This window comes from Zootoca vivipara, chromosome 2 (genome assembly GCF_963506605.1).
Source record: "Zootoca vivipara chromosome 2, rZooViv1.1, whole genome shotgun sequence".
NCBI classification, from domain to species: Eukaryota; Metazoa; Chordata; class Lepidosauria; order Squamata; family Lacertidae; genus Zootoca; species Zootoca vivipara.
In genome coordinates, this window is record NC_083277.1 from 120418188 (window position 1) to 120442106 (window position 23919).

The window sequence follows — 23919 nt, forward strand, 5'->3', positions numbered from 1 at the left end:
CCTGTTCTCCAGGAATTTTCAAAGATTATTGCCAGTGTTTCTGAAATCACCTCTGCCAGTTCTTTTAATACTCTTGGATGTAGTTCATCTGGCCCTGGAGACTTGAATACATCTAAACTAGCCAAGTATTCTTGTACTACCTCCTTACTTATTCTGGGCTGTGTTTCCCCTGCTGAATCATCTGCTCCATATTCTTCAGGTCGGGCGTTGTTTTCTTTCTTGGAGAAGACTGAGGCAAAGAAGGCATTGAGGAGTTCTGCCCTTTCTCTGTCCCCTGTTTGCATTTCACCATCTTCTCCTCTGAGTGACCCCACTGTTTCCTTGTTTTTCCTTTTGCTACGGACATACCCATAAAAGCCCTTTTTGTTGCTTTTAACCTCTCTAGCGAGCCTGAGTTCATTCTGTGCTTTAGCTTTTCTGGCTTTGTCTCTACACGTGCTGGCTATATGTTTGAATTCCTCTCTGGAGATTTCCCCCCTTTTCCATTTTTTGTACATATCCCTTTTAAATCTTAACTCAGTCAAAAGTTCTTTAGATAGCCAGCCTGGCTTCTTTAGGCACCTTCCATGTTTCCGTCTCATTGGTATTGCCTGAAGTTGTGCTTTTAATATCTCCCTTTTAACAAACTCTTGTTTGCTTGGTAGGTTTTCAAAGTGTCTGTGTGTCAGGCCAGAGCTGTTTTTCCTGACCTGGTGCGCCTCCATATGTTTTTGGGCTACAACTCCCCCCATCCTTGGCCATGCTGACAGAGGCTAATGGCAGCTGGAGTCCAATGACACCTGGAAGGCATGAGGTTGAGGAAGGCTGGGTCAGAGTTAGAAGAACAAGGCCAATTCATGTGACCATTGCCAGGGATCTTCCCACCGACAATTGCCTCTCTTTGATGCGAGAAGGCCATCTTGTGATGAGTTGCTCACATGATGAGTGCAGATTACCAAACAATCATGTGACAATCATAGTTTTGAAGGATGCTGTGTCTAATCTTATTGATACCTTAATGTGTGTCATTTTTCACAGGTATTGATGGTGAATAGCTTGATCCAGACACCAAAGAGCGAGGAGCTGTCATCCGCCCTGCTGTCTGTCTTCCTTGACAGGGCAACTGACCTGCCGGTGAGTGGCAATACAGATCCCCTCTCCCTGCTGGGGCTCTGAGCTCCTTTCACAGGCCAAGAGAGCTGGGAAGCTGCCAATCACTCCTTGGACATCCTAAAGAGCTCTCTCTCCTTCAAGTCTAGCAGAGGACCAATGTGGAATATTGTATTGGACCTTAACTAAGTCCCAGCTCAGCTGCACACTCCAGGCCTAATTAAACATATAATGTACAGCTTTATTTGTGATTCCGTTCCTCTTTTAATACTAAGCAGGGGGCACCAGTGTGCACTGAGATGGTTTAAAATCACCCCCCCACACACACACACTGGGTGCAATCTGGAAGTGTTTTCTTAGCCTAAGTCTCATTGCTATGCTGGTGGGGGGCGGGGTGATTTTCACTGGGATCGTGGCTGGGGAGGGCAGGGTTTTCAGGTTTTTTTGCAAATTTATAAACCACTTCACAGCCAGAAGCCGTGAAAGCAGCGTATAATAATGCAAAATAAAATGCAGCATTGCAGACTTAAAGCAACATTTCTACAATTGTGCAGTTAGGCCTCCCTCTCCCTTCTGCTGCAGTCTGCACTGCATATTAAATTAAAAGCAAGCCCTGAATGGCTCACTCAGTGGGGCAGAGTCACAGCAATGGCACTGATGCTGCTGCCCAGAAGGAGCAAGGTTGGGGTTGTGTGGCCCTACCAGTGGCAATGCTGGATGGGATTGGCCTGAGCACCTGCACGGCCCAGACCTCTCTGCTTCCTCACTCCTCCCCCTCCTGGTCAGCAACAGTGATGCTGCTGCTGCTGGGAGGGTATTGCCACAGCTCTGTTCCACCCAGCAAACCACTCCTGGTTCTAGAGGAGGGAGCAAAAGGCAGTCCTTTTCCTGTCTTACCTAAGCCATCCCCCCACCCCCATCCTAGCTCCAATACAGGAAACCAGCCAGAAGGGTAGGAAATTGATTAAAGCCAGACAGGGCGTAGCAAGATAAGGCTGGGGAAGGGGGGCTACGAAAAACAGACTCGTTCCATCTCCATTGTACAAATGAACAGGGAAGGCACAAGGATTAAAAAAAATTGTGCACTGCTGTGTCCCCCCCCCCCCCCGCTTGCATGGCCTTGGGAAAGCCACTTGTTTCCTCCACCTGTGTGAAATCAATAGTGTAGAGAGGTGCTTTACAGTCATTAAGAGAATACATGAAGCACATTCGAAAACAGAATATAGGGCTTCCCACTTGAGCAAATTGTTGGCCTGTTTTATGTGCTTAGACATGCTTAAAATACACACAATGTCTACTTATAACCGTGCATCCTAGAAACTGTCGACCGTTTTCTCTTTCCCAGCTGCGGAAGGGTTCAAAACCCCCAAGTCCTTACGCCAGTCTCTCTGTCCGTGGGGTCTCCTACAAGACCAAGGTAAAGGCATGGGAGAAGATGTGGTGGTGGTTGTTTTAATAGGGAAAGGGTTGTGCTGGAGTGAATAGTAAAGAATTGCTTTGGGGCAGGATGTGGGTAGGTGGCACACAAGCAGTCTAAGGAAACGGGCATAGAGGGTGAGGTGGAGGGTTGAGAGTGAAAAGACAAAGCCATGATATTAGAGGGCAGTGGCATAGCTGGGGTAAGTGTGTGTGTGTGTGTGTGTGTGTGTGTTTATTCTCACTCACTTTTTTTTCTTTCTTTTTCCTCACTCTATCTTTTTACAAATGAAAATATCTTAATAAAATATTAATTTAAAAAAGAGCACTTGATTTGTCAATAAGTATTTGGAAACGCTTCCTGAGCTATAGATAGCTCTCCTTCAGTTATAGAGAAGTGTTGATATAAATGGATTAGCCCACAGGTGGAGCAGAGCATCTTAAGCATTTTTACTTGGCTCTTCAGCCAAAAAAGGCTCCCAGAACAACATGTCACAAAAGTTCAGAAGGGAGGGTGAGAAAATAAATAAATTCAAGTACTAGTGTTTAGTTAAATTGCTGTAACAAGGGGAAAGAATAGCTTCATCAATCAACTATTCTTGTAACTTAATCTCAAGGCAGTCATCTAAATATGGTTTGAACTAGTTTTCCTTTCCCTTCATTCTTAGTGGGATTTGTTTGATACTGTCTTATAAACAGCTGGTTAACCTCAAATTGTGATATTTTCTTCCCTTTTGTATTTTCTAAATGCTGAGAGATTTTATCACGGCCTTGTGTCTCTACCCTCAGGTCTCCTCTCAGACTGCAGAGCCAGTGTGGGATGAAGCTTTCTCCTTCCTTATCAAGAGGCCCCATGCAGAATCTTTGGAGTTGCAGGTAGCGCTTTCTCATTCTCCCTCCCCCTCTCTTCCCCCCCCTGAAGTCAATCTGTCCTTTCTCCTGGGTGCCACTATCTCTTCTAAAGCGAGCCGTTTACCAAGTCAGCTGGGCCCAAAATGCCTGTCCTCCTTGTTGGGGAGAACATCTGGTCTCCCCTGCTACAGTGGGGCAATCTGGAAGCAGCAAAAGCCACAAGAGATATGCTTATGGCCTAATTCACACAACATCAGGTGAGAAAGTCAAAACCGTTCTGGGAGCTGACCACTTCATACTGCAAGAGTGGATTTCTGTGCTTCAGCCAAAACTCACTGGATGGAGTTACACAAACAAGTCCCTATACTCTGAGCCTTAGCCCTCCTACTGGGTACTTTTAAGGATTGCTGAGATAATATAGGTGACTTGCCCTGAACTCTGAACCAGTGGTAGCTGGTGCCCTTTGGGACTTGTAGGGCGGAAGGCAAGGGAGGCCAACAGTAGGTGGAGCTGATGACAGGCAGAGCCGCCCCCAGTTGTCATAAGTAAGAAGGCAGGCAGGTGGGGGCTGGCTGGGGAGAGACTAAGCTTGGTGGGGCAGTGCCCCACACATTCTAATGGACTATTAACATGCAGTATATCAGAGCAGGGAACCTTTTTGGCTCCACGGGCCAGATCCTTAACAGGAGCATGTTTGCAGGCCAAATTTGAGAGGTGGGTGTGGCTTTCATTCTATCATGTGCAAGGTGTTTTGAAGTCCTGATGTCAGGACTTCAAATACCTTGCAAGGAATGAAAGTTTTTTTCATTTGAGTTTCAGCAGGAGATCCCATGCAGGTTTGCTACCAGGGAACCCAAGAGCACAGGGGGTATGTGTGAGCTCCTGGCAACCCAGGACAGGGACCAATGGCTTGCAACTTGCTTCCTTTCAACCCTTCCTTCTTCTGTGAGCTACGTCCTTGCAGGGCAGGGAAGGGAGAAGAAGCCTTGGAGATTTTGCATGTCCTCTGAACCCAATTCCTACCAGAGGACCCTTTACCAGGCTGTCCCTTGATAGTTTCATCAAAGATTGTAGGGTACGAAAGGGGTTATTCCAATGAACACCATATGTGACCCTCATCCTTCCTGCCTACTTCACCTGTGAAATTTTGATTGGTCCTCACCTGTCTGTCGTTCTCACAGGTGAAAGATGATGGGCATACTCTGGGTACCCTGTCACTCCCACTTGAGCAGCTGCTCTCAGCAGAGGGGCTTGTCCTTGACCGCTGGTTCCAACTCAGCAACTCTGGTCCTGCCATCCAGGTCCTGATGCGAGTGCAGCTGGGGGTAAGTGGTCATGTGGGGAACAGCAGCTCTGAACAGTCTAACAGACTCTGACCTGTTTTCCTACGGATTATTTCCTCTTTTTAATCATTTTTCGTACGTAACAATATGTAAAAAATTCCAACACAGAGAAGTCAGGTCTGGTCTGGTTCATCTGGTACTTAATGCTACCTTTTGTGCCATTGTTCTTATTTTCATAATATGTAGGTGGAATGTGTCGTTTTATCTTCACCTATCGGGTCTCTCCAGCAAAGTTCTGGTGAAGCTGGTGTTGAGGTCCCAGTTCTTGACCACAGGATGAATCCGTACCACTGTCCTAGGAAATCATCTTCCATGTTTGTTTGCCTCGTCCCACAGGTTCTGATCTCTCAGCACTCAGGTGTGGAGGCCCTTCATGCTGTGGCAGGAGAAGAGAATGAGGAGGGCTCCCAGAAGGGATCTGAGACGGAGCTGTACATCCGGGAGGATGGAGACTCTGGTTCTACTCAAGAGCTGCGCCAGCGCCTGCCACAGGCCAACAGGTAAAGAAGGGTGACCCTGTGGGGTATGGAACCCAGCAAACAATTTGATCTTGTTCTTGCACAATAAAATTGAGCTCCTCAGTCCAGGGATTGTCCTCCAGGGGTTATTGGACTACAACTCCTATCATTGGCTATCCAGGCTAACAACATCAAGAGGGCCACACGTTCTCTATCCCTGCCTTAGCTCCTTGTGGAGGGTAAATACACTGCCCTTTATCTTAGTGCCTCTGCTGCAAGGATACCGCATTTTCTGATGCATCAGTAAGAGAGGCTGAGGGTCATTAGATCCCTTTCCTGACAGTCTCTCTGATCACCTGACTCTCACTCTCTGTCTTCTTTGCTTGGGCCCACTTTTCTTGACATGTTTGGCTGATCTGCTCTGCCGTCCCACTGGCAGGAGGGGTGTTGGTGGGGGTCACAGCCATTATGGCTGCTATTGGCCTGTCTTCGCTGATCTCCCAGAGGCCTGTTTAGAGGGAGGCAACTTTTGAACAAGGATGGGGAGCCCTGGCTCGCAGGCTGTCAGATTTCATTCAGCCCTGTCATGCAAACTGTTGGCAGACACCATACACGCCAGGGCTCCGTCACCACCACCGCCCCCCGGGCTGCTGGGTGTCTCAACCCTCCGGTGCAGCCAGCTGGTATCGACTCTAAGAGACTAGATACACTTTTGCAGAGTCCACGTAGCTTGAGCGTCCACACACACACACAGAGAGAGAGAGACGTGTTGGCATATTTACAGGCGTTTATTCATCATATCTCAGGAGAGAGAAAAACAACGCATCCCTCCTTCTACATCAGCACAGTAGAGAACAAAAGCAATATACAACGGAAGTGCACAGCTTCCTTAAGGTGGAACTGAATTCCCAACACAAACTTCACAATTGCAGCTCTTTCCTCAGCAAGAAGATCAAAGTGGAGAACAGCTCTGGCCAGACACCGTGAGCCATGCTGAGCCACGTGGCCCAGGCAGTGCATTGGGAGGGGAAGAGGATTGTGCTGCCACAGGGTTGGCCAATGCCACAACTGATAGCTGCTGCTACTTTACTCACACTTTCATTCCTGCCACAGCTGCTGCAGCCACCCACTTGATCAGCTGCCTGCAACGTGGCATCGGCGCAGGTGGTCTCCACCCCAGGCATTGCCATGACGGCAGCAAATACAGTTTAAAGTACTGTGGCAGAATTTGCAACCGTGCAGGTGGTATTGGGTGCATCCTCAGCTAGAATGCCTCTCTCTAAATAAGGGCCCCTTCTTCAGAGGGAGGGTATTAGACCGCTGCTAATGCAGCAGCCAAACAATGATAGTGAAGAAGAGATGGAGGTAGCAGGGGGAGGAAGGAGACAGGGAGCAGTATCAGGGTGGGCTGCCCCACATCATTGGCCCTGGCAGAGAGGTAGACTTGTGTTCCAAAATTTGTCTCAGTTCATTGTATGCATTGTTTCACATCACCAGAAGTGGTTCGCAGAGACAATAAGATACAAATATGTAATAAAAATAGATTAAAACTAAATCTATACTAAAAAGTACTCATCCACAAAAGCCACCCTACACAAAATAAGTGCCCCACCCACAACAGCCAAAAGCCAGGTCATTACAGCTGTCCAAATGCCTGGAAGGTCTTTTCCTGGCATCAGAAGGAAGGCAAAGTCAGCGCCAGGAAAGCTTCCCTGGGGAGAACATTCCTCAAGCGAGGCACAGGAAAGGCTTGTTCTCACCCTCCAACATCTTTTGGAGATGGACTGCAGAGGAGAGCCTCAGATGTTAATCTCTGAGCTTGAGTAAGTTTATATGGGGGAAGATGGCACTTGAGGTGTTTGACTACCAAGCTGGGCAAGGCTCTATAGGTCCAAAGCAGTATACAGTTTGGGGGATGCAAATATTTATTGAAGTTTGACGCTTTGGATAGCTCTAATGCAGGACTTGTTTTCCATCTATTTATTGGTGTTATCTGCATCATTCTACTGGGAATACTGAGTTCCTTTTGCCTCTTTCACAGTTAAGACAGATCAAGGGTGTTTATATGTATTACAGTCTTTGTTTTTTTAAAAAAAGTTTATGGGAGTAAATACCAGGTGAAACTTGCATGGAGTTACTAAGAGTTAAACATAGACCTGTGTTTCCATTGGAAGTAACTTGTGTTGTGTGATTGTGTGTGGCTGTGTGTGGGTCTGGCCCTGCTTGCTACTGGAATGGGTCCCCCCACCAGGGTAACGCAGCCTTTGCCCCGAAGAAGGTTCCCCACTTCTGCTTTAGAGTCTGAATTCTGAGGGTCCAGGGTCAACTTGTGAAATCAAAGCCAGTACACTGTGGGCTTTTGAATAACATCTTGTTGATGCAGATCGGCTGAGTGGCCTTGGAGCTTTTTGCCAGAAAGGGAACAACAACGCTTGCTGTTTATGTACGTAATATATTTAATACTTTAAAAGATGGGAGCACTACTCTGCTCCATGTCTTGCAGCACGGTTCTCATTTGGGCTTTGGGAACACCAGCAAGTCTGCTTCCCCCCACCCCACCCCCCTGCAGCAATAAGAGCCGCAGGAAAATCTTTAGCCACCCTGCTTCTCCAGCCCTCCCTCACCGCTGTATTGTGTAGCTCCAACTACCTAAACATACTCATCGCTCATTCTGCTCCCTTAGCATCTGTGGGGACAACATGGACGAGGCTTTTACCATCACATTTCCTTCCTCCAGCTGCACGTGCTGCCAAAAAAGTGTCAAAACGTCTTGCCCTTTCCTCATCCCAGCCCCTGGTACTACCACGATTCCCCTAATAATCAGCTGTGCTTGTGTCTTTCTGCTCTGCAGTAACCTGGAGCTGTCAAACTCGCCCCTGGGTCAGATGAGCCTCACTGTCTGGTACAACATGGATGCACGAAAACTCATTGTCATCATACACGCCTGCAGGTAAGGGCTGGAGGGCTGGAGGGTGCAAAGAGGTGGCTTTGGCATGAGCCCCCAAAAAGAGATTTTCTTAACTGCACATAGAAAATGGGTACATGCTACCACCCAGAGGGTTTTTACTTTATGTATGCTTTGACTCTTGGTTTCTACACCAAGTGGCAGTAAAAAAAAAAGGACTGTAAGGGCACTCCCAGGTGACCTGATTATTGAGCACTCATCCCAATTCATTTGCAGAGGGATCAGACAACATCGGTTACTTGATGAGCATGCATTCTGATCTAGTTGCAAAGATGTTATGTAGATGCTGCTGCATCAAAACAAGCATTATCCCACACTTTCCAGAACATTTTCCCGTCACTTTCCTAATTGCTATAAGTCTGATCTTTGGGGAAGTTGGCTTGCTGCACCAGACCAGCTATAATTGTGCAACCTGAATTTCCTGGTACATGGTTGGAATACTAATTAATAAAAGACATCCCAACGTGATTGCTAATCATATAGTTTGCATAGAGTTGTATCTAATCCTAGCCCTTCTCAGAACAGACCCATTGCAATGAATTGACATGACTAACTTCAGTGTGTCTTCTCTGAGAAAGGACCAGCACTGGGTACAACCCCTAGAGAGGATTTCAATTCCATGCTAGTTTGATTGTTGCATCAGAACAAACATTTCTGCCTGACAGGTGGAACAATCTCCCTTCTCCTCTCCCCACACTGTTCTGGGGATTCTACCGGTATGGACCCTGACCCCCAACTGACTGAGAGGAAGGGAAAGTCCTGCTGAACCAGCTCCCATACTTCATTGAATCTGGCCCAATGTGTCATTAGCTTCTTCAAATCCCTCCTTGCATTTCATTTGGGGGCACTGAATGTTCCCACCCACCCACCTCTCTCTGCCTTCATTTCAGAAACCTTAAGTCAGGTACCAAGGATACACCCGACCCCTATGTCTCCCTGATCCTACTGCCTGACAAATCCCGTGTCACCAAGAGAAAGACAACTGTGCGGAAGAAGACCCACAATCCTGAGTTCAATGAGAAGTAAGGGAGGATGCCATTGTGTGAGGGTGGGTGGGTGTCTGAAAGGGTCTATCCGTGACATCAGATAATTTTATTTTGGGTTATTTAACTCAGTGCTAACTATTACTCCCTGCTTCCCTACTTGCAGTCACTAACACAGATTAGATTCCCTGCTCCAATGCTATGTATGCATTCGTATCAAGTGTGTTTGGTCAGTGGGAGGGTTGGGATTCACAGCTTTACCATTAAGTAACTCTTCTGTTGACCAAAAGGGGCAATTAAAATTTGTGGGGTAATCTATGTTAAATAGGCCTTGATACTCACTTGCCCTTTCAACAGGTTTGAATGGGATCTGACGTTGGATGATGCCCAGCGGAGGAAGCTGGAGGCCTACATCAAAAACAGCGTGTCTTTCATGTCCCGAGGGGAGCCGATAGGAAAGGTATGGAACTCGGGAGGAGCTGTCATTTCAGGCTCCTCATTGGAGAGGAACCGGCATGTGACTGCTTCCTCTGTGCTTTCCCCTCCCAGGTGCACATCGATCTCTCGCAGAAGGACCTGTCGCATGGTGCTCCCCAGTGGTGAGTACAGCAGGAGGGGCAATTGCCCCTTAGCGTATCCAGTATCAGTGGGCAGGCAGAGGAGGTCCTGCTACCTGGGCCGTCGTTTTCATAGAGGATGCAAAACGTGGTTTGAAGGAGGGATCCTCTCATTCTTGGGACTAGGGTAGGAAAACAGATTGTTCCGTATGCCATGCCACTGAGGATGGACCTGGGATAGCTTCGTTGGTAGAGCATGAGACTCTATCTCAGGGTTGTGGGTTCGAGTCCCACGTTGAGCAAAAGATTCCTGCGTTGCCGGGGGTTCAACTATAAGACCCTTGTGGTGCCGCCCAACTCTACAATTCCATGAGTCTCGATTCTAAAATTTAGTCTTTTGTCCCATAAAGGTCTTTCTCTGTCTGAGGGACAGTGAAGTATTCCAGGTGGAATCCACACTGAAGCCCCTTTGCTTGCAAGCCACTGTGGCACTTGCAGTTTTCACCAATGCAGTTGCTGCTCATTGGGCACATTCTATGGAATACAACATTGTACCTCCCTTGTCTTCCCACCTGCTTGGAGCGTTAGAGCAAGGTAATGGAGCAATCCCTCCATTGACTTGCATAGGAGGAAAGGAGAGGCTAGCTTCCTAGAAGAATCGGGGGGGGGGGGACTTCACTTACCCAGCAAAGACCCTGTTTACCGCAAGGATCCCTGTTGGAGGAGAGGTAAGATTTCTGGGGTTCTGTCCTCTTATTTCTTTCCCTTATGCAAGTTGCACTGGGAGGAAGAAGAAGCTGAATTCTGAAAAACGGCTGGTGGGAGGAGATGTCCACTGCCACCAAGGACTTTGCAATGACAGGGCCCTTGCTGAGGGGGTGGGATTTGCACCACCCTCAGCAGCTGTTTCTTGAGATCCAGCCTCTTTCTCCCCTACTGTGAATGTCAATGGAGGGGGTCACACTCTCAATGAACTTGCATGGGGGGGCAAGAGGATGCACCCCAGAAACAGCTGCAGAGTGAATGCAGCTACCACCACCGTTACATTCCTACTCACACTGAAGATTTGGGGGGAAAGGGCTTTTAAAGGTAACCACAGTTGCACAAGTGCACTTTAAAAGGAGCAGCATACAAAACAAAACAAAACACAACCCTGTGATGTCCATCCAGTCAGAGAAAAATGGGAGGATAAAACGCCCCCCCCCCCACAAGGTTAAGTATTAAAGATGGAGCAAGGGAGGAAGGTTGGGGGGTGGGTGCCAAACTAGTTCTGTGAAGCCACGCCTGTTGATAATAAACAACATGCAGCTGTTTTATGTGAAAGTACTCAGTGAAAGAATCATGCAATAGCTAAAAGAGGTCCTGAAGGAGTCTGGAATTCATTGGGGGGGGGAGAAGTACTGGTGGTCTCATGAGCAAAAGAAACCAGAGTCCTGAACAAAAATGTGCAGAGCTAATATGGATTGGACCCTAGTCCTGGAGGCACTGTCCACTATTTTCCTTTTTCCTCACTCACCCATCCCTTTCCCCTCCATCCGACCTGGAATGTGGCTCTTTCGTAAAACTCTCTCCTTGAACTTGGAGCCTAGGCTGCAAGTACATATACAATCATTCATAAAAAATCATAGAATTGTAGAGTTGGAAGAGACACTGAGAGTCATTTAGTCCAACTTCCCTGCAGTGCAGGAACCTCACTTAAATCATCCATGACAGATGACCATCCAACCTCTGCTTAAAAACCTCCAAGGAAGGGAGTCCACAATCGCCCAAGGAAGTCTGTTCCACTGTCAAACAGCTCTTACCATCAGAAAGGTCTTCCTGATGTCAGAATTTCCTTTCTTGTAAATAGAATCCATTTGTGAACACCCAAAGCCCACAGATGCTGAGATCTCTAGAGTAAAGCCACAGTTGTCACAAAATCACATTGAGCATTAATTCTGTGATTGGAACAGAGTGATGCAAATTGCATGACTACCCAGGCACCTACCCAGGCTGGCAAGCTGGGACCTCCTGATTCACCCTCTCCTTCAAACATTGCCGTGCAAGCCTGTGTAGGGGACAACCTTGCACACAACCCTCTAGCAGGATGGGGGCATTTCTTCTGGTGGGAAAAAGGAGGGTAGCTGGAAGATGTGGAACAGGAGATGCTGTACCAAATTCCCTCAGACTTCCACTGCCATAATTAGGCATTCTTGAGAGTCCTCTGTGTATTACAAGGGCAACAGATGCTGCCCAGTCTATTGATGTGTAAATCCAATGACAAGGAAAGGAGCTTGGAGGAATGTGAGCTCCCATGGTTCTTTTTAGGGTGCATTCAGTGACTTACAAATGCCAGGATTTACATCCTTCAGCCTCCCCCAAAGTGGTATGAGATGTGGTTTCCCTTATTGTAGTGATTTGGAGGGTTTCAGAGTGCCTTAATAGCCTGAGAACCATTCCTTTGAGGTGGTTTTGTGCCAGAAGGACAGCAAAGGCTCTCCTTATCTTGCAGGTATGATTTGAAAGATGACAAAACCAGCTCCTAATCTCCACGGTGCCTCCTGTCTTGAAACTTCACCATCCAGGGAGTTAAAGAGCTGCCATTGAGACTGCTACCACCGTCACCTTTCGCTGGAGGATTCAAAGCTCACCCACCTGCTGGACAGACTCTTCAGTTGTATCTGGTTTTTAAGCAATCATAGTGTCGTGTTCTTAGAATCTTCTTTTTCACCAAGAAGTGACTCCAGGGTGGGTTTTTGAGGCGGTGAGGGATTCGCATCCTGCATTCACTCTGTGTGCTTCTCTCAACACTGCATACCGCATGCTGCCTTTTTTTTATTGACCAAAGAAGTGGACCTTTTTCATCCTTCTGTGAGGATGAAGTTCCTTACAGGCTCTACAGATACCGTAGGCCGATGCTTTTTCAGCAGCCACTGGAGAAGAAGCTAAAAGGGCCAGGAGCGAATGGAGCCTGGGAGGTTAGCTAGAGAGGTACTAGCAGATCCGCATGGAGGTACCAAATATTCCCCCGGAATAACACTTGGGCAAATAACCTCCTTTGGAACAAAGGGCTCCACATCAGATCTTTTATCTAGAAAGGGAACATTCTGCAACAACCCTCGTCCTGGGTTTGTTTGGCTGGGAAAAGCAACTTGAATTCAGTTGTCCTGCTAAAACACTTTTCAAATGGAATTCAGTCGTTTTGAGTGACAGGATTTGAGGGGTGGAGAGTGCAGTGGCCAAGCCTTTTTTCTTTTCTTTTTTGCCTTTTTATCATTCTTTCCCCATTGTGGGGAATCCATGGCCGTGACCTCTATGCATTTAGCTGATGCCTGTCAAGTGATGTGGTGTGCAGACCCACAACCTCCTGGTAGCAGTTCATGCTAACCTTGCCAAACGTCACCTGCTCTGTCTGATTCTGGCTCCTTTGAACTGAATCAGTTTGTTTTTGGCTTCTTGTCCCACCCAGCTTTATGCTGCTAGTCCAAATGGACCGACAGCTTTCCTGAAGTATTGTTATTTGTACCACTCACGTTGCTATTTTAAAAAAACGAATGTTGTTTGGTGCCTTCTTGCACTCCAGTCCTGGAATCGGTGTGTGGAGTGTCAAACCTCCTTCACCCCAGCCTCCCACACCAAGTTCTAGGTCCGTGTGTATTCTGTAGCAGGAAATTCATATTCCATGCTCCAAATCAGATATACAGATATGCAGAATTTATCTATCTACCTGTACACAGAATTAACTTGCAATATTTGCATTTTCTGACTGACTTTGAAAATATATTTGCAAGGAAGGACGGGCATGAAGGCTTTGGCGCTGGAAAGGAGATTTGCTTCAAGAATCAAAAGGACACAGAGGGTGCCTCTCTTGACATACACCGCATGCATGATTTTAAGGTTTCCTCTGCTAGCATGAAATTTTTTAGAGCTGAGCTTTTAGGACCATTGCACACATGAAGACTAAAGGGCCCTTAGACACCCCCTCCTTTTTCAGAGCAATAAATCACTGCTTGTAAATTTCAGTGCTGTCCTACTATAGTGGTGGGGAAACGGCTTGATTGCTCTTTTAAAAAAATAGACCCCAATGGTTGGGCCTCCATTTATTCTTTGCCTTTCCCGTATCCCCAGGCTATTCTCGCTTGAGCTGGGCTTGGCGGAGGCCCCTTCCAGAGGGCTTGAGGGCGGGATGGATTTCCCCTCATGGAGCTCTTCAGCAGCTGCACTTGGGGTTGTTCTTGTTTGCTTTTGTGGAGGTTTGTTGTCTGCAGTGTTGCTATGAGAAAGAATCAAACCGCTTTGGCGATTTAAGCTAAATCCACAGGAAGCTAAATCTTGATAGATGCCTCAAAGTGGCTAGATTTATTCCGCCTCCGCAGACCCTGTAATCTGGGCCAGGTGGGCAGGATCATAGCGGCAGAGCAGCTAGGCGGCAGGGCGTGTTTCTAGCCTCTCCAAAATATGGAGGGAGGGGGAGCACTGTATTTGCTGCTCTGTCTGAAGCTCCACTGCTGAGCACTCTTGCCTCTTTGCTCACCTTGTTCCTACTGTTCCTTCCCTTCACAACAGGGAGCTACCAACATGGAACTCTCAAGTCCTAGCCCCCAATTCCTTTCCACGCATGTGCACTCACTCTTCGTCTCTGAAGAAGCCAAAACCATTAATTGTGGTCTATTTATGAAGAGTTTTTTAAATTGCTTGTTTCTACACGTATGACCGTAGTGAATGTGTTTGACACAGCAAAAGCACCGCCTTGTTGAATCTTCCCTGCTTCCCCCCAAGAGCATGTTGAAAGATTTGGGGTTGGGGGGTGGGGGTGGCTGAGTGTGCCTGTAAAGAGCTCAATCACTTGTTGCCTTCCATGCCAAATCAAAGCTCCCGAAAGCACGGCTTTACTGCACGAGTGTGTATCTGGCACCTGGTTACAGGTAGGTAGCCGTGTTGGTCTGGGTCGAAGTAAAATAAAAAAATTCCTTCAGTAGCACCTTAAAGACCAACTAAGTTTTTATTTTGGTATGAGCTTTCGTGTGCATGCACACTTCTTCTTTCTGGCACCTGTGCCTCTTGTAGCCGCCACTGTAATTTGTTGTAGCAAATAAAGAGAGGAGGAATATGTGACTTTGCTTTAGTTTTTATTTACTCTTCTGCTGCCGCCGCTGCCATTACCCAAGCACTACCAATCAAAAGCTTGGTAGGAAAATTGATTTTATGCATGCAATCAGTTTGAGGTCCTGCAATTTCAGTGCTCAAAGTGTGTCTTCAAGATTTGAGAGTTTGCACGCACATTAGGACAATGAAGTCCAAAGAGCAACTGACATTATTCACATTTTGAAACATGCTTAACCAGTGTATTTTGGGGGTGCGCTACCTCCTAGTGCTGATGTCTTAAAATCTCTTCAGGCTGGTTCTTACACAAGACCCCATCCACCCACCCACCCTGTGTGCATCCCACACAGCTTGCATAGGCATCTAATGCCATTCTAGGTAGCTTTTCAGTGTGGAGCTGGAATCAGAGGACCAACTGCACACTGAAAGCGTGTTAGGCAGCAAATAGGGTGAGGCTTGACCTGCCACTACCATTAGGGCAGTGCATCTCCTGCAACCCCACCTGAAGCGTGCTGCTTGATATTAAAATTTCACTTTTTAAAATAACAAAACTGGCACAGTAGAGCTGATTCAATCTACGGCCTTCACAAGTGCTGCACATTGTTCAGGAAGAGTTATTGCAGTTCAAATGGCTTGAAAAAACCACCATGATCCCTTGCTAAATTTCAAACTTGTTTCTTGATATTGAGCTTGTGCCACTCTCAGCGTGTTTTATAGCCAATAACACATTAAGCTCACTTCTCCAGTTCACCTGCATGCTGAAGTCTTCACATCCGAAGCTTGCAGTATCTGACTCTCCATTCTGACAGTGAGACTAGCATGGCACCATCAAATCAGCTGGTATAAATTTTGCATGGGTGAAGTCGGTGGTTCTGAATTGTGGAGGAATAGGGCCAGAGACACTGAAGCTACAATTGCTGCACTTTCTTAAACATGCCCATTTGTCCCACACTTCGGGAACAATCTGGACTTTTAAATATACAGTGTATCTTTGATACAGTTCAAAATAGTATGTAACGATTTCCCTGTGGGAACAGTATGTCTGTGCTTTAGCAAGCTGGGAGTGTGACAAGCTCTCATATGTAGGGCATAGCAGATAACACATGCATTCTTTTCTGCTGGCATGAAGTCAAAGCAGGTGACTTGATTCCTGTTCTGGAAGGAAAGAAGAGGACTGCCCTTCAAAGAGAGAGACAGACCCCACTACTACTGGACAATTACTTTACCCCTGAAGAATCACCACCATTTCTCATGTCATCCCATCACTTAACTAGTAGCCAAGCTCCATCTCTTGGAATCTACTTCTCTTTCCAGCCTTGAGCTACAATATAATTTGTGTGTTCTGTGCTCCTGCAGTCACCTCTTATTGGTGACTTCATCAAAATTAAGTGGCAAAAAGGAACAGGCTTCCCACCCCCAGATCTGGCAAGGCAGCTTTGTATCTGGGTTCACTTCCAGACAAAGCATTTACTGAGCAAGGAAATTGTTTTCACAGATTTGAGTGGAGGTTATACAACATCACCGTCAAACAGAAATTATCTCACACTTTCCATTTTCCAGTCACTTTCTTACCACAAAATACCATTAAAAGTGGATCTGTTGTGCAAAAGTGACACACACACACACACACACACACACACACACACACACACGTCAACCCATGACTTGTTTTTAGCTGACTTGTCTCAAATTCACCAGCATTTTAAAAGCCACCTACTGTTTTGAGATTTGTGGTCGTTCTGTTCCCTAAACCAAGGTAAAGGTAAAGGGACCCCTGACCATTAGGTCCAGTCACGGATGACTCTGGGGTTGCGGCGCTCATCTTGCTTTACTGGCTGAGGGAGCCAGCATATAGCTTCCACGTCATGTGGCCAGCATGACAAAGCCGCTTCTGGCAAACCAGAGCAGTGCACGGAAATGCCGTTTACCTTCCCGCCGGAAATAGATACCTATTTATCTACTTGCACTTTGATGTGCTTTCGAACTGCTAGGTTGGCAGGAGCTGGGACTGAGCAACGGGAGCTCACCCTGTCGCAGGGATTCGAACCGCCAACCTTCTGATCAGCAAGCCCTAGGCTCTGTGGTTTAACCCACAGCGCCACCTGCATCCCTTAAACCAGTGTAGGTGGATATTTTTTCTAGTCGCCTATGTCTCCTTTCCCTTCCTCACCAGACAAGGCCAGCTCTCGAATGTGTTGTGGGCAGGTTGCCTGGGGTCCAAGTTCAACAAAGGATCCACGCTCCAAACACCATTGGTATTCTCATTTTGCGTGGAACAACCAGTATGAGCAATGGGATCCGAAGCCACCAGAACCCTCAAGTTCGCAGGGCCCCATTATTTTTGGCCCAACAATCCTGAAGCCAGATGCAACCCACTAAGGGAGGGAGGGAGGGAGGGAGGATTTCCCAGGCCTGTGCAGAGCAGCATTTCCAGGAATCAGCCGGAAATGTCCATGGGGCAGAGTCTTGCCTCCCCAGTTGCTGAACCACACATAAGAAACAGCAGGCTATGTTACTGCAGATAACCAGCAGGGCCACAAAAGGGGAGGCTTTTCAAAGTTCACCCTCCTTTGGTGCCTATACAGTAATGTCTTTCAGCCAGGCTGAGAAATGCCTGCACTGCCATTGGCTTTGTCACCTGTCAAAAAACCCTGCTAGGATCTTAGCCAGCCTAAAGGATGGCGATAATTAGCATGCATGCCTGCACACAAACACACAAATCTGATTAAAGGGAAGGCGGTTGAGAGGTTCTGCACCAGCCTAAAACCTCCTTTAATAAAGTTGTATCTGGAATGTGCAGAGGGGGGAGTTTTGGCACGACAACTGGAGCCATCAATCCAATCCTCCTTAGCACTCCGCCAGCAGGCTTGCCTTGTGCTTCTCAGCTGCCCTGTCACTCCTCATCTCTTTTGTTAGCGGTTATAGGATAATGTGTCCGTTCTGGAGTGGGCATCTGGGAGTTGCAAAGGGCATTCCCCAAGCCTCTTGGACAGAAAATCAACACATTCGTGGGGAATTAATGGCTTCTTTTAGCCAGTGCTGGCTTCCAGTTGTTTCTGAGCACCAAGCAGATGCAGCTACATCTGGGGTGGGCCAGCTATCCATGCACGAGACACAGCTGCAGGGTGGCATTCTGGAGGGTCTCTCCATTGGCAGCTCCTCAGGTCCCCCTGCTTTTTTTTGGCAATGGGCTGCATTTGCTCTTAATACAATAGCAATTGTTTAAGCATGTTTCTGCTATTCCGAGCACTTCAGCTGGCTTATCACAACAATCCTTACAAATGGCCTGTGTAATAGGTCGCTACAATCATTCCTCGATTACAGATTGTGTTGTGTGTGTTAGCATGGCTGAAGCTAAGGCTGACAGAACAGTGGCTTGCCTAAGGCCATCCAGTGAAAGAAGGGCGAGAATAAGCTGGAAGCAGGGACTCCCAGGTCAATAGCTCAGCCTCTTAGCCACCACTGCCCTGCACTGCGCGCACCTGGGCTTGTCTCATTTTAAGTTACAGTAGGAGCAGCTAACGCTCAAGGCTGGGGATTCTCCCTGTTACAACTAAAATGCAAATCCTGCCCCAAGAAAAACTCAATTCTACAGGCTCCATTTATTCTGCATTTTTAAAACCTTTTCCCCCCCTCTAAATTTGCTCTGGCTTTGCTAGTCATTGAGGGGCAGGGGGAGCTATTCTGTGTGGGTGCATTACCCCCGCCCACACTCACTAGATCTCTTGTTAAGACACCTCTCCTGCATCAGCAAGCATTGCTCAAGCACAGTTTCAAGTGTATCTTCACCACTATAATGGCTAGAAACGTTATTTATTTAAATGGATAGAGAGATCTGGATTCTGCAGCCCCTACCATATTCTGCAGTTTCCCTAAACTGATGTGGAACTGCAAGCCTACATGTAGTTCTGCCAGCAACCTGTTTCTCCTATTCATAACCTTCCCACCAAAGTCCTAGGAGTAAAACGAGTCAGTTGCCAAGGTAGGTGTCTGCTGTGTGGAATTTTAATGGCAACATTTTTTTTTAGAAAAAAATCCTAGAATCAACTAAGGAGGAGCCTAGTTGGCCTCAATCTCCCCAAACGCTTGCACCTGTGCTTTTGCCACTTCCTGCAAGCACCTCCAGGAGAGGGATGTGGTACCTGCTTACGTCCAGTGGATAAAAACAAAATGAGAACAAAAGTAAGTTAACAAACTGAGATGAGAGCCTGCTTTGAAGTTGGCCTTTAGCATCAGTGAACTGAACCACAGAATAAATATTGAGCCTGATGGCTTGATAGATGAGCACTGTGCTGCATCATAGCTGCTCATCCCCCCCCCCCAGCAAAATCCTGGCCAGCTCTGTCAGACCTTTGTATAGGCCACATTAATGATCTTCTATGCATGCTGTTGATATGTATAGAGGCTCACTCACATGGCCCATACCACCTGAATGCAAAAGATGTAAGTTTTTTTCTTCTTTGACATAATTTGCTTTGGATCAATCAATAATAGAAACCAGCATTCCAACCCCTATATCTACTGATGCCACAACAGATGGGGGAAAAGAAAGGAAGGATGACATTCTGAAGGGCTTGTACTAGAAGGAGTCACGGGAACTTTTTCATAGAATCATAGAGTTGGAAGAGACCGCAAGGGCCATCCAGTCCAACCCCCTGCCAAGCAGGAAACACCATCAAAGCATTCTTGACATATGCCTGTCAAGCCTCCGCTTAAAGACCTCCAAATAAGGAGACTCCACCACACTCCTTGGCAGCAAATTCCACTGTTGAACAGCTGTTACTGTCAGGAAGTTCTTCCTAATGTTTAGGTGGAATCTTCTTTCTTGTAGTTTGAATCCTCATAAGGCATTGTTTCCAGGTCTTTGACCATTTTGGTTGCCCTCTTCTGGACACATTCCAGCTTGTCGGTATCCTTCTTGAACTGTGGTGCCCAGAACTGGACACAGGACTCCAGGTGAGGTCTGACCAGAGCAGAATACAGTATATTACTTCCCTTGATCTAGATGTTATACTCCTATTGATGCAGCACAGAATTGCATTGGCTTTTTTAGCTGCTGCATCACACTGCTGACTCATGTCAAGTTTGTGGTCTACCAAGACTCCTAGATCCTTTTCACATGTACTGCTCTCAAGCCAGGTGTCTCCCATCCTGTATTTGTGCCTTTCGTTGTTGTTTTTTGCCCAAGTGTCGTACTTTACATTTCTCCTTGTTAAAATTCATCTTGTTTGCTTTGGCCCAGTTGTCTAATCTGTTAAGGTCATTCTGAAGTGTGATCCTGTCCTCTGGGGTGTTAGCCACCCCTCCCAATTTGGTGTCATCTGCAAACTTGCTCAGGATGCCCTCAAGCCCATCATCCAAGTCATTGATAAAGATGTTGAATAAGACTGGGCCCAAGACAGAACCCTGTGGCACTACTCTCCAGGATGAGAAGGAGCCATTGATGAGCACCCTTTGGGTTCAGTCAGTCAGCCAGTTACAAATCCACTGAATGGTAGCATTGTCTAGCCCGCATTTTACCAGCTTCTTTAGAAGAATATCATGGAGCACCTTGTCAAAGGCCTTGCTGAAATCAAGATAGGCTATATCCACAGCATTCCCTTCATCTACCAGGCTTGTAATTCTGTCAAAAAATGAGATCAGATTAGTCTGACATGACTTATTTTTCAGAAACCCATGCTGACTTTTAGTGATCACAGAGTTTCTTTCTAGGTGCTCACAGACTGTTTGCTTAATGATCTGCTCTAGAATCTTTCCTGGTATTGATGTCAGGCTGACTGGGCAGTAATTGTTTGGGTCCTCTCTTTTCCCCTTTTTGAAAATAGGGACAACATTTGCCCTCCTCCAGTCTGCTGAAACTTCGCCTGTTCTCCAGGAATTTTCAAAGATTATTGCCAGTGGTTCTGAAATCACCTCTGCCAGTTCTTTTAATATTCTTAGATGTAGTTCATCTGGCCCTGGAGACTTGAATACATCTAAACTAGCCAAGTATTCTTGTACTACCTCCTTACTTATTCTGGGCTGTGTTTCCCCTGCTGAATGATCGGCTCCATATTCTTCAGGTCAGGCATTGTTTTCTTTTTCGGAGAAGACCGAGGCAAAGAAGGCATTGAGGAGTTCTGCCCTTTCTCTGTCCCCTGTTCGCATTTCATCATCTTCTCCTCTAAGTGACCCCACTGTTTCCTTGTTCTTCCTTTTGCTACGGACATACCCATAAAAGCCCTTTTTGTTGCTTTTAACCTCTCTAGCAAGCCTGAGTTCATTCTGTGCTTTAGCTTTTCTGACTTTGTCTCTTCATACTATGCCTATGAAAAAGTTCGCGTGACTCCTTCTAGTACAAGCCCTTCAGAATCAAGAATCTCAGCTTAGACCCAAATTGCTTCTGCCTAGCTACCAGGACAGAAGATGAGAAGACAACGAGTGCTCATGGGTGCAGAACCACCTTAAATAACAATCAACAGTGGTTGTCCATCCTGTTTCACCGAATGAGGCAAAATATGAAGGTGTCACCCAGTGGCATGCACTCTGTTTCATGCTCCCCCACCAAAGCGTAGCTTATCGGGGTTGCACAGCTGTGGCTTCTGCATTCCAGAAAGATCTCATTGAGCTTGTTGTCGAAGAGACAATGGAGTGCACGTCAGGAGGTGAAGTCACACTGCTGGAGAATCACAGCCCTGCTGTGGCTGCAGAGACCAGTAACTCATAACTGCTGCCTGCCATGTTGTTTTTGCTGCGTTAGCAGCACAGAAGTGACTTCCCAGATGACAAGACTCACTGATGTGGTCCAAAGGAAAGCAGAGCAAGATGTCTGGCACCAGCTGGGCTGCAGGAGCTGCTGGAAGGAGGCGTTCAAGGCGCCATCCAACTGTCTTAGGGGCTCCACTCTGGATTTGTGCAGGGTTTACTCCCTAGCCTTTTCTTCTCTTGAAGATGTCCTGCAAGGCAGCGGCAGGGGTGGAGCTAGCTGCTCCGACACCTGGAGCGGCACACATGCTGTGCACCCAGGGTGGGGCTAGCCAGCCATGGGGGTGCCACGGCAATGTCACCCCCCTCAGGGTGGGCCGCACCTACCGCACCCCTTTTCCTCCGCCGGTAGGCAGCGGGTACAGTTTTTTCCTTGGAGTTTACTCCCAAAGCCTTTCTCATGAATGAGTATAGCCACAAGGCAGTGGAGATAAACATAAATACTATAAATAATAATAATTATAATTATTATAATTATTATTATAATAATTATTATAATTATAATTTGTTGTTGTTATTTATACCCCGCCCATCTGGCTGGGTTCCCCCAGCCACTCTGGTGGGAGGGTGTTCCACAGGACGGGTGCCACTACCGAGAAGGCCCTCTGCCTGGTTCCCTGTAACCTGGCTTCTCGCAGCGAGGGAACCACCAGAAGGCCCTTGGAGCTGGACCTCTGTGTCCGGGCTGAACGATGGGGTGGAGACATTCCTTCAGGTATACTGGGTTGAAGGCCATTTAGGGTTTTACAGGTCAGCACCAACACTTTGAATTGTGCTCGGAAACATACTGGGAGGTGGCATTGCAATGTCTAATGTTTTACTAAATCAGTATCACAATTTAACAGATGCAAAAGCACAAATTGTAATGACATCATCTGCATAATAATAAATTCACAGCAGGATAATATAATATACAGTCCACAGATAACAGGGGGCTGCTCTCAGCTGCTGTATACAGTATTGCATAGCTCAGTGGGAAGTTGGGCAGCCAGCCCGTTTCAAAACAACGCATGAAAAATCGTACAGTCCATTTATGGGAGGGGAGGCATTTACATCAGAGCAACATCTGCAATATTTTAGAGCCCCTCCGTTGCTGCATCTTGAGCATAGGACTCCACACTTAATAATGAGGACAGAGTACTTCAATACAGTACAAAGATCAATACAGTACTGGATAATACAATAAATCAATACAGTACTAGATAATACAAGAAATCACTACAGTACTCTGTTGAATTAATGTATTAAGAAATTGTAATTATTTCACGTGCTTAAAAAAGTTATGGAATTGCCAGTTTCAAGTAGGCACAAAATAATACTTGCTTGTTGTCTTCGTCTTAATGCAACTGTGACTTTAAATCATGATAAATAAAAAAACTCATTGAAATAACTAGCTATATTGTGAAACAATGCACCTTAAATAGATGCTGGGTCTCGCTACTTCCATAAGTTAATTTTTTTATATTAAAAGTTTTAATTTTTTAGCTATTAAATACTGTACTGTAATTCCAAAATATTTAATCCTCATCCATTGCTGAGTCATGGCACAATGAGCGCAACAGAACACACACTTCCTGAAAGCGTTAGATTTTATAGAAAGGAAGAGCCTATGACAACCCCCATTACTCCACCCTCTTACTAATTACCCTGACCATAGGTATTAATTCTAATTATTATGTGTGCCAACAATGCCCTTCATGGGGAAGTGAAACTGGTCGGTGCCTGCCCCAAGCTGCTCAAACTCTAAAATTGCAACAGGGAGAGAGAGAAAACAGAGGAAGGGGAGAGTCAGAGCCAGAAACAGATGTATGTACACAAAGGCAGATACATTTGCTGCCAGGAATTTGGGGCACTTTCAGACTGTCACTATTTTGGGGTGGGATTCAGTCGCACCCTGGCAAATTCAGGCAGCACAATTAAAGCTCATTTAGGACTCTTGCAAAACAAACTCCAAAGATCAGCTATTTTGCAATAAAGAAGGTGAAGGGGAAATGCTCTGGGATAACACTTACTTGATAGAGTGTTGTTTAATCTCACCATAAACAAATTGGGATAAATGCTCATTAAACTTGGAAGCGGTCTTAGTCCAACCTTTAAGGGAAACAGAGGACTATGATGAATGTCTGTCTCAAGCTTTTACCTCTGTTGATATTTGCACACAGAGGGAAACCCACCCAAATAAAACACTTCTTACAGACAGAGGCCAGGATCACAAGACTGTGCAACTAATTCATGTGAAGTATTCTTTACATCCATGCAGTGCCAGTTTTACGTATAAGCTAAATAAGCTATAGCTTAGGGCCCCACTCTCTTGGGCCCCCCACAAAAATTTAAAGGGGGAAAAACTGGATGTACATTTCCAAAATATAAGATAGAAAACAAATAAAATAAAACCTACATACAGTTAGAGCTTAATAATTATTTCACTAT

The 23919-nt window shown here is 46.4% G+C and overlaps 1 protein-coding gene across 2 annotated transcripts in view; it reads left to right on the forward strand.

Moving 5' to 3' along the window:
* The window catches only part of ESYT1 (extended synaptotagmin 1), a 58968-nt gene extending 44216 nt beyond the window's left edge, over positions 1–14752 (forward strand). The window contains exons 22-32 of one of the 2 annotated variants that reach the window (XM_060272151.1): positions 1018–1113; positions 2435–2506; positions 3295–3381; positions 4539–4682; positions 5037–5200; positions 7542–7601; positions 8010–8108; positions 9014–9145; positions 9464–9566; positions 9656–9705; positions 12155–14752. In XM_060272151.1, the coding sequence (XP_060128134.1) occupies positions 1018–1113; positions 2435–2506; positions 3295–3381; positions 4539–4682; positions 5037–5200; positions 7542–7601; positions 8010–8108; positions 9014–9145; positions 9464–9566; positions 9656–9705; positions 12155–12188 (1041 nt within the window). In that variant the 3' untranslated portion in view covers positions 12189–14752. The remainder of the gene's footprint in view (positions 1–1017; positions 1114–2434; positions 2507–3294; positions 3382–4538; positions 4683–5036; positions 5201–7541; positions 7602–8009; positions 8109–9013; positions 9146–9463; positions 9567–9655; positions 9706–12154) is intronic. The other variant, XM_035102821.2, reaches the window with a different exon arrangement.
* Positions 14753–23919: the final 9167 nt, after the last annotated feature.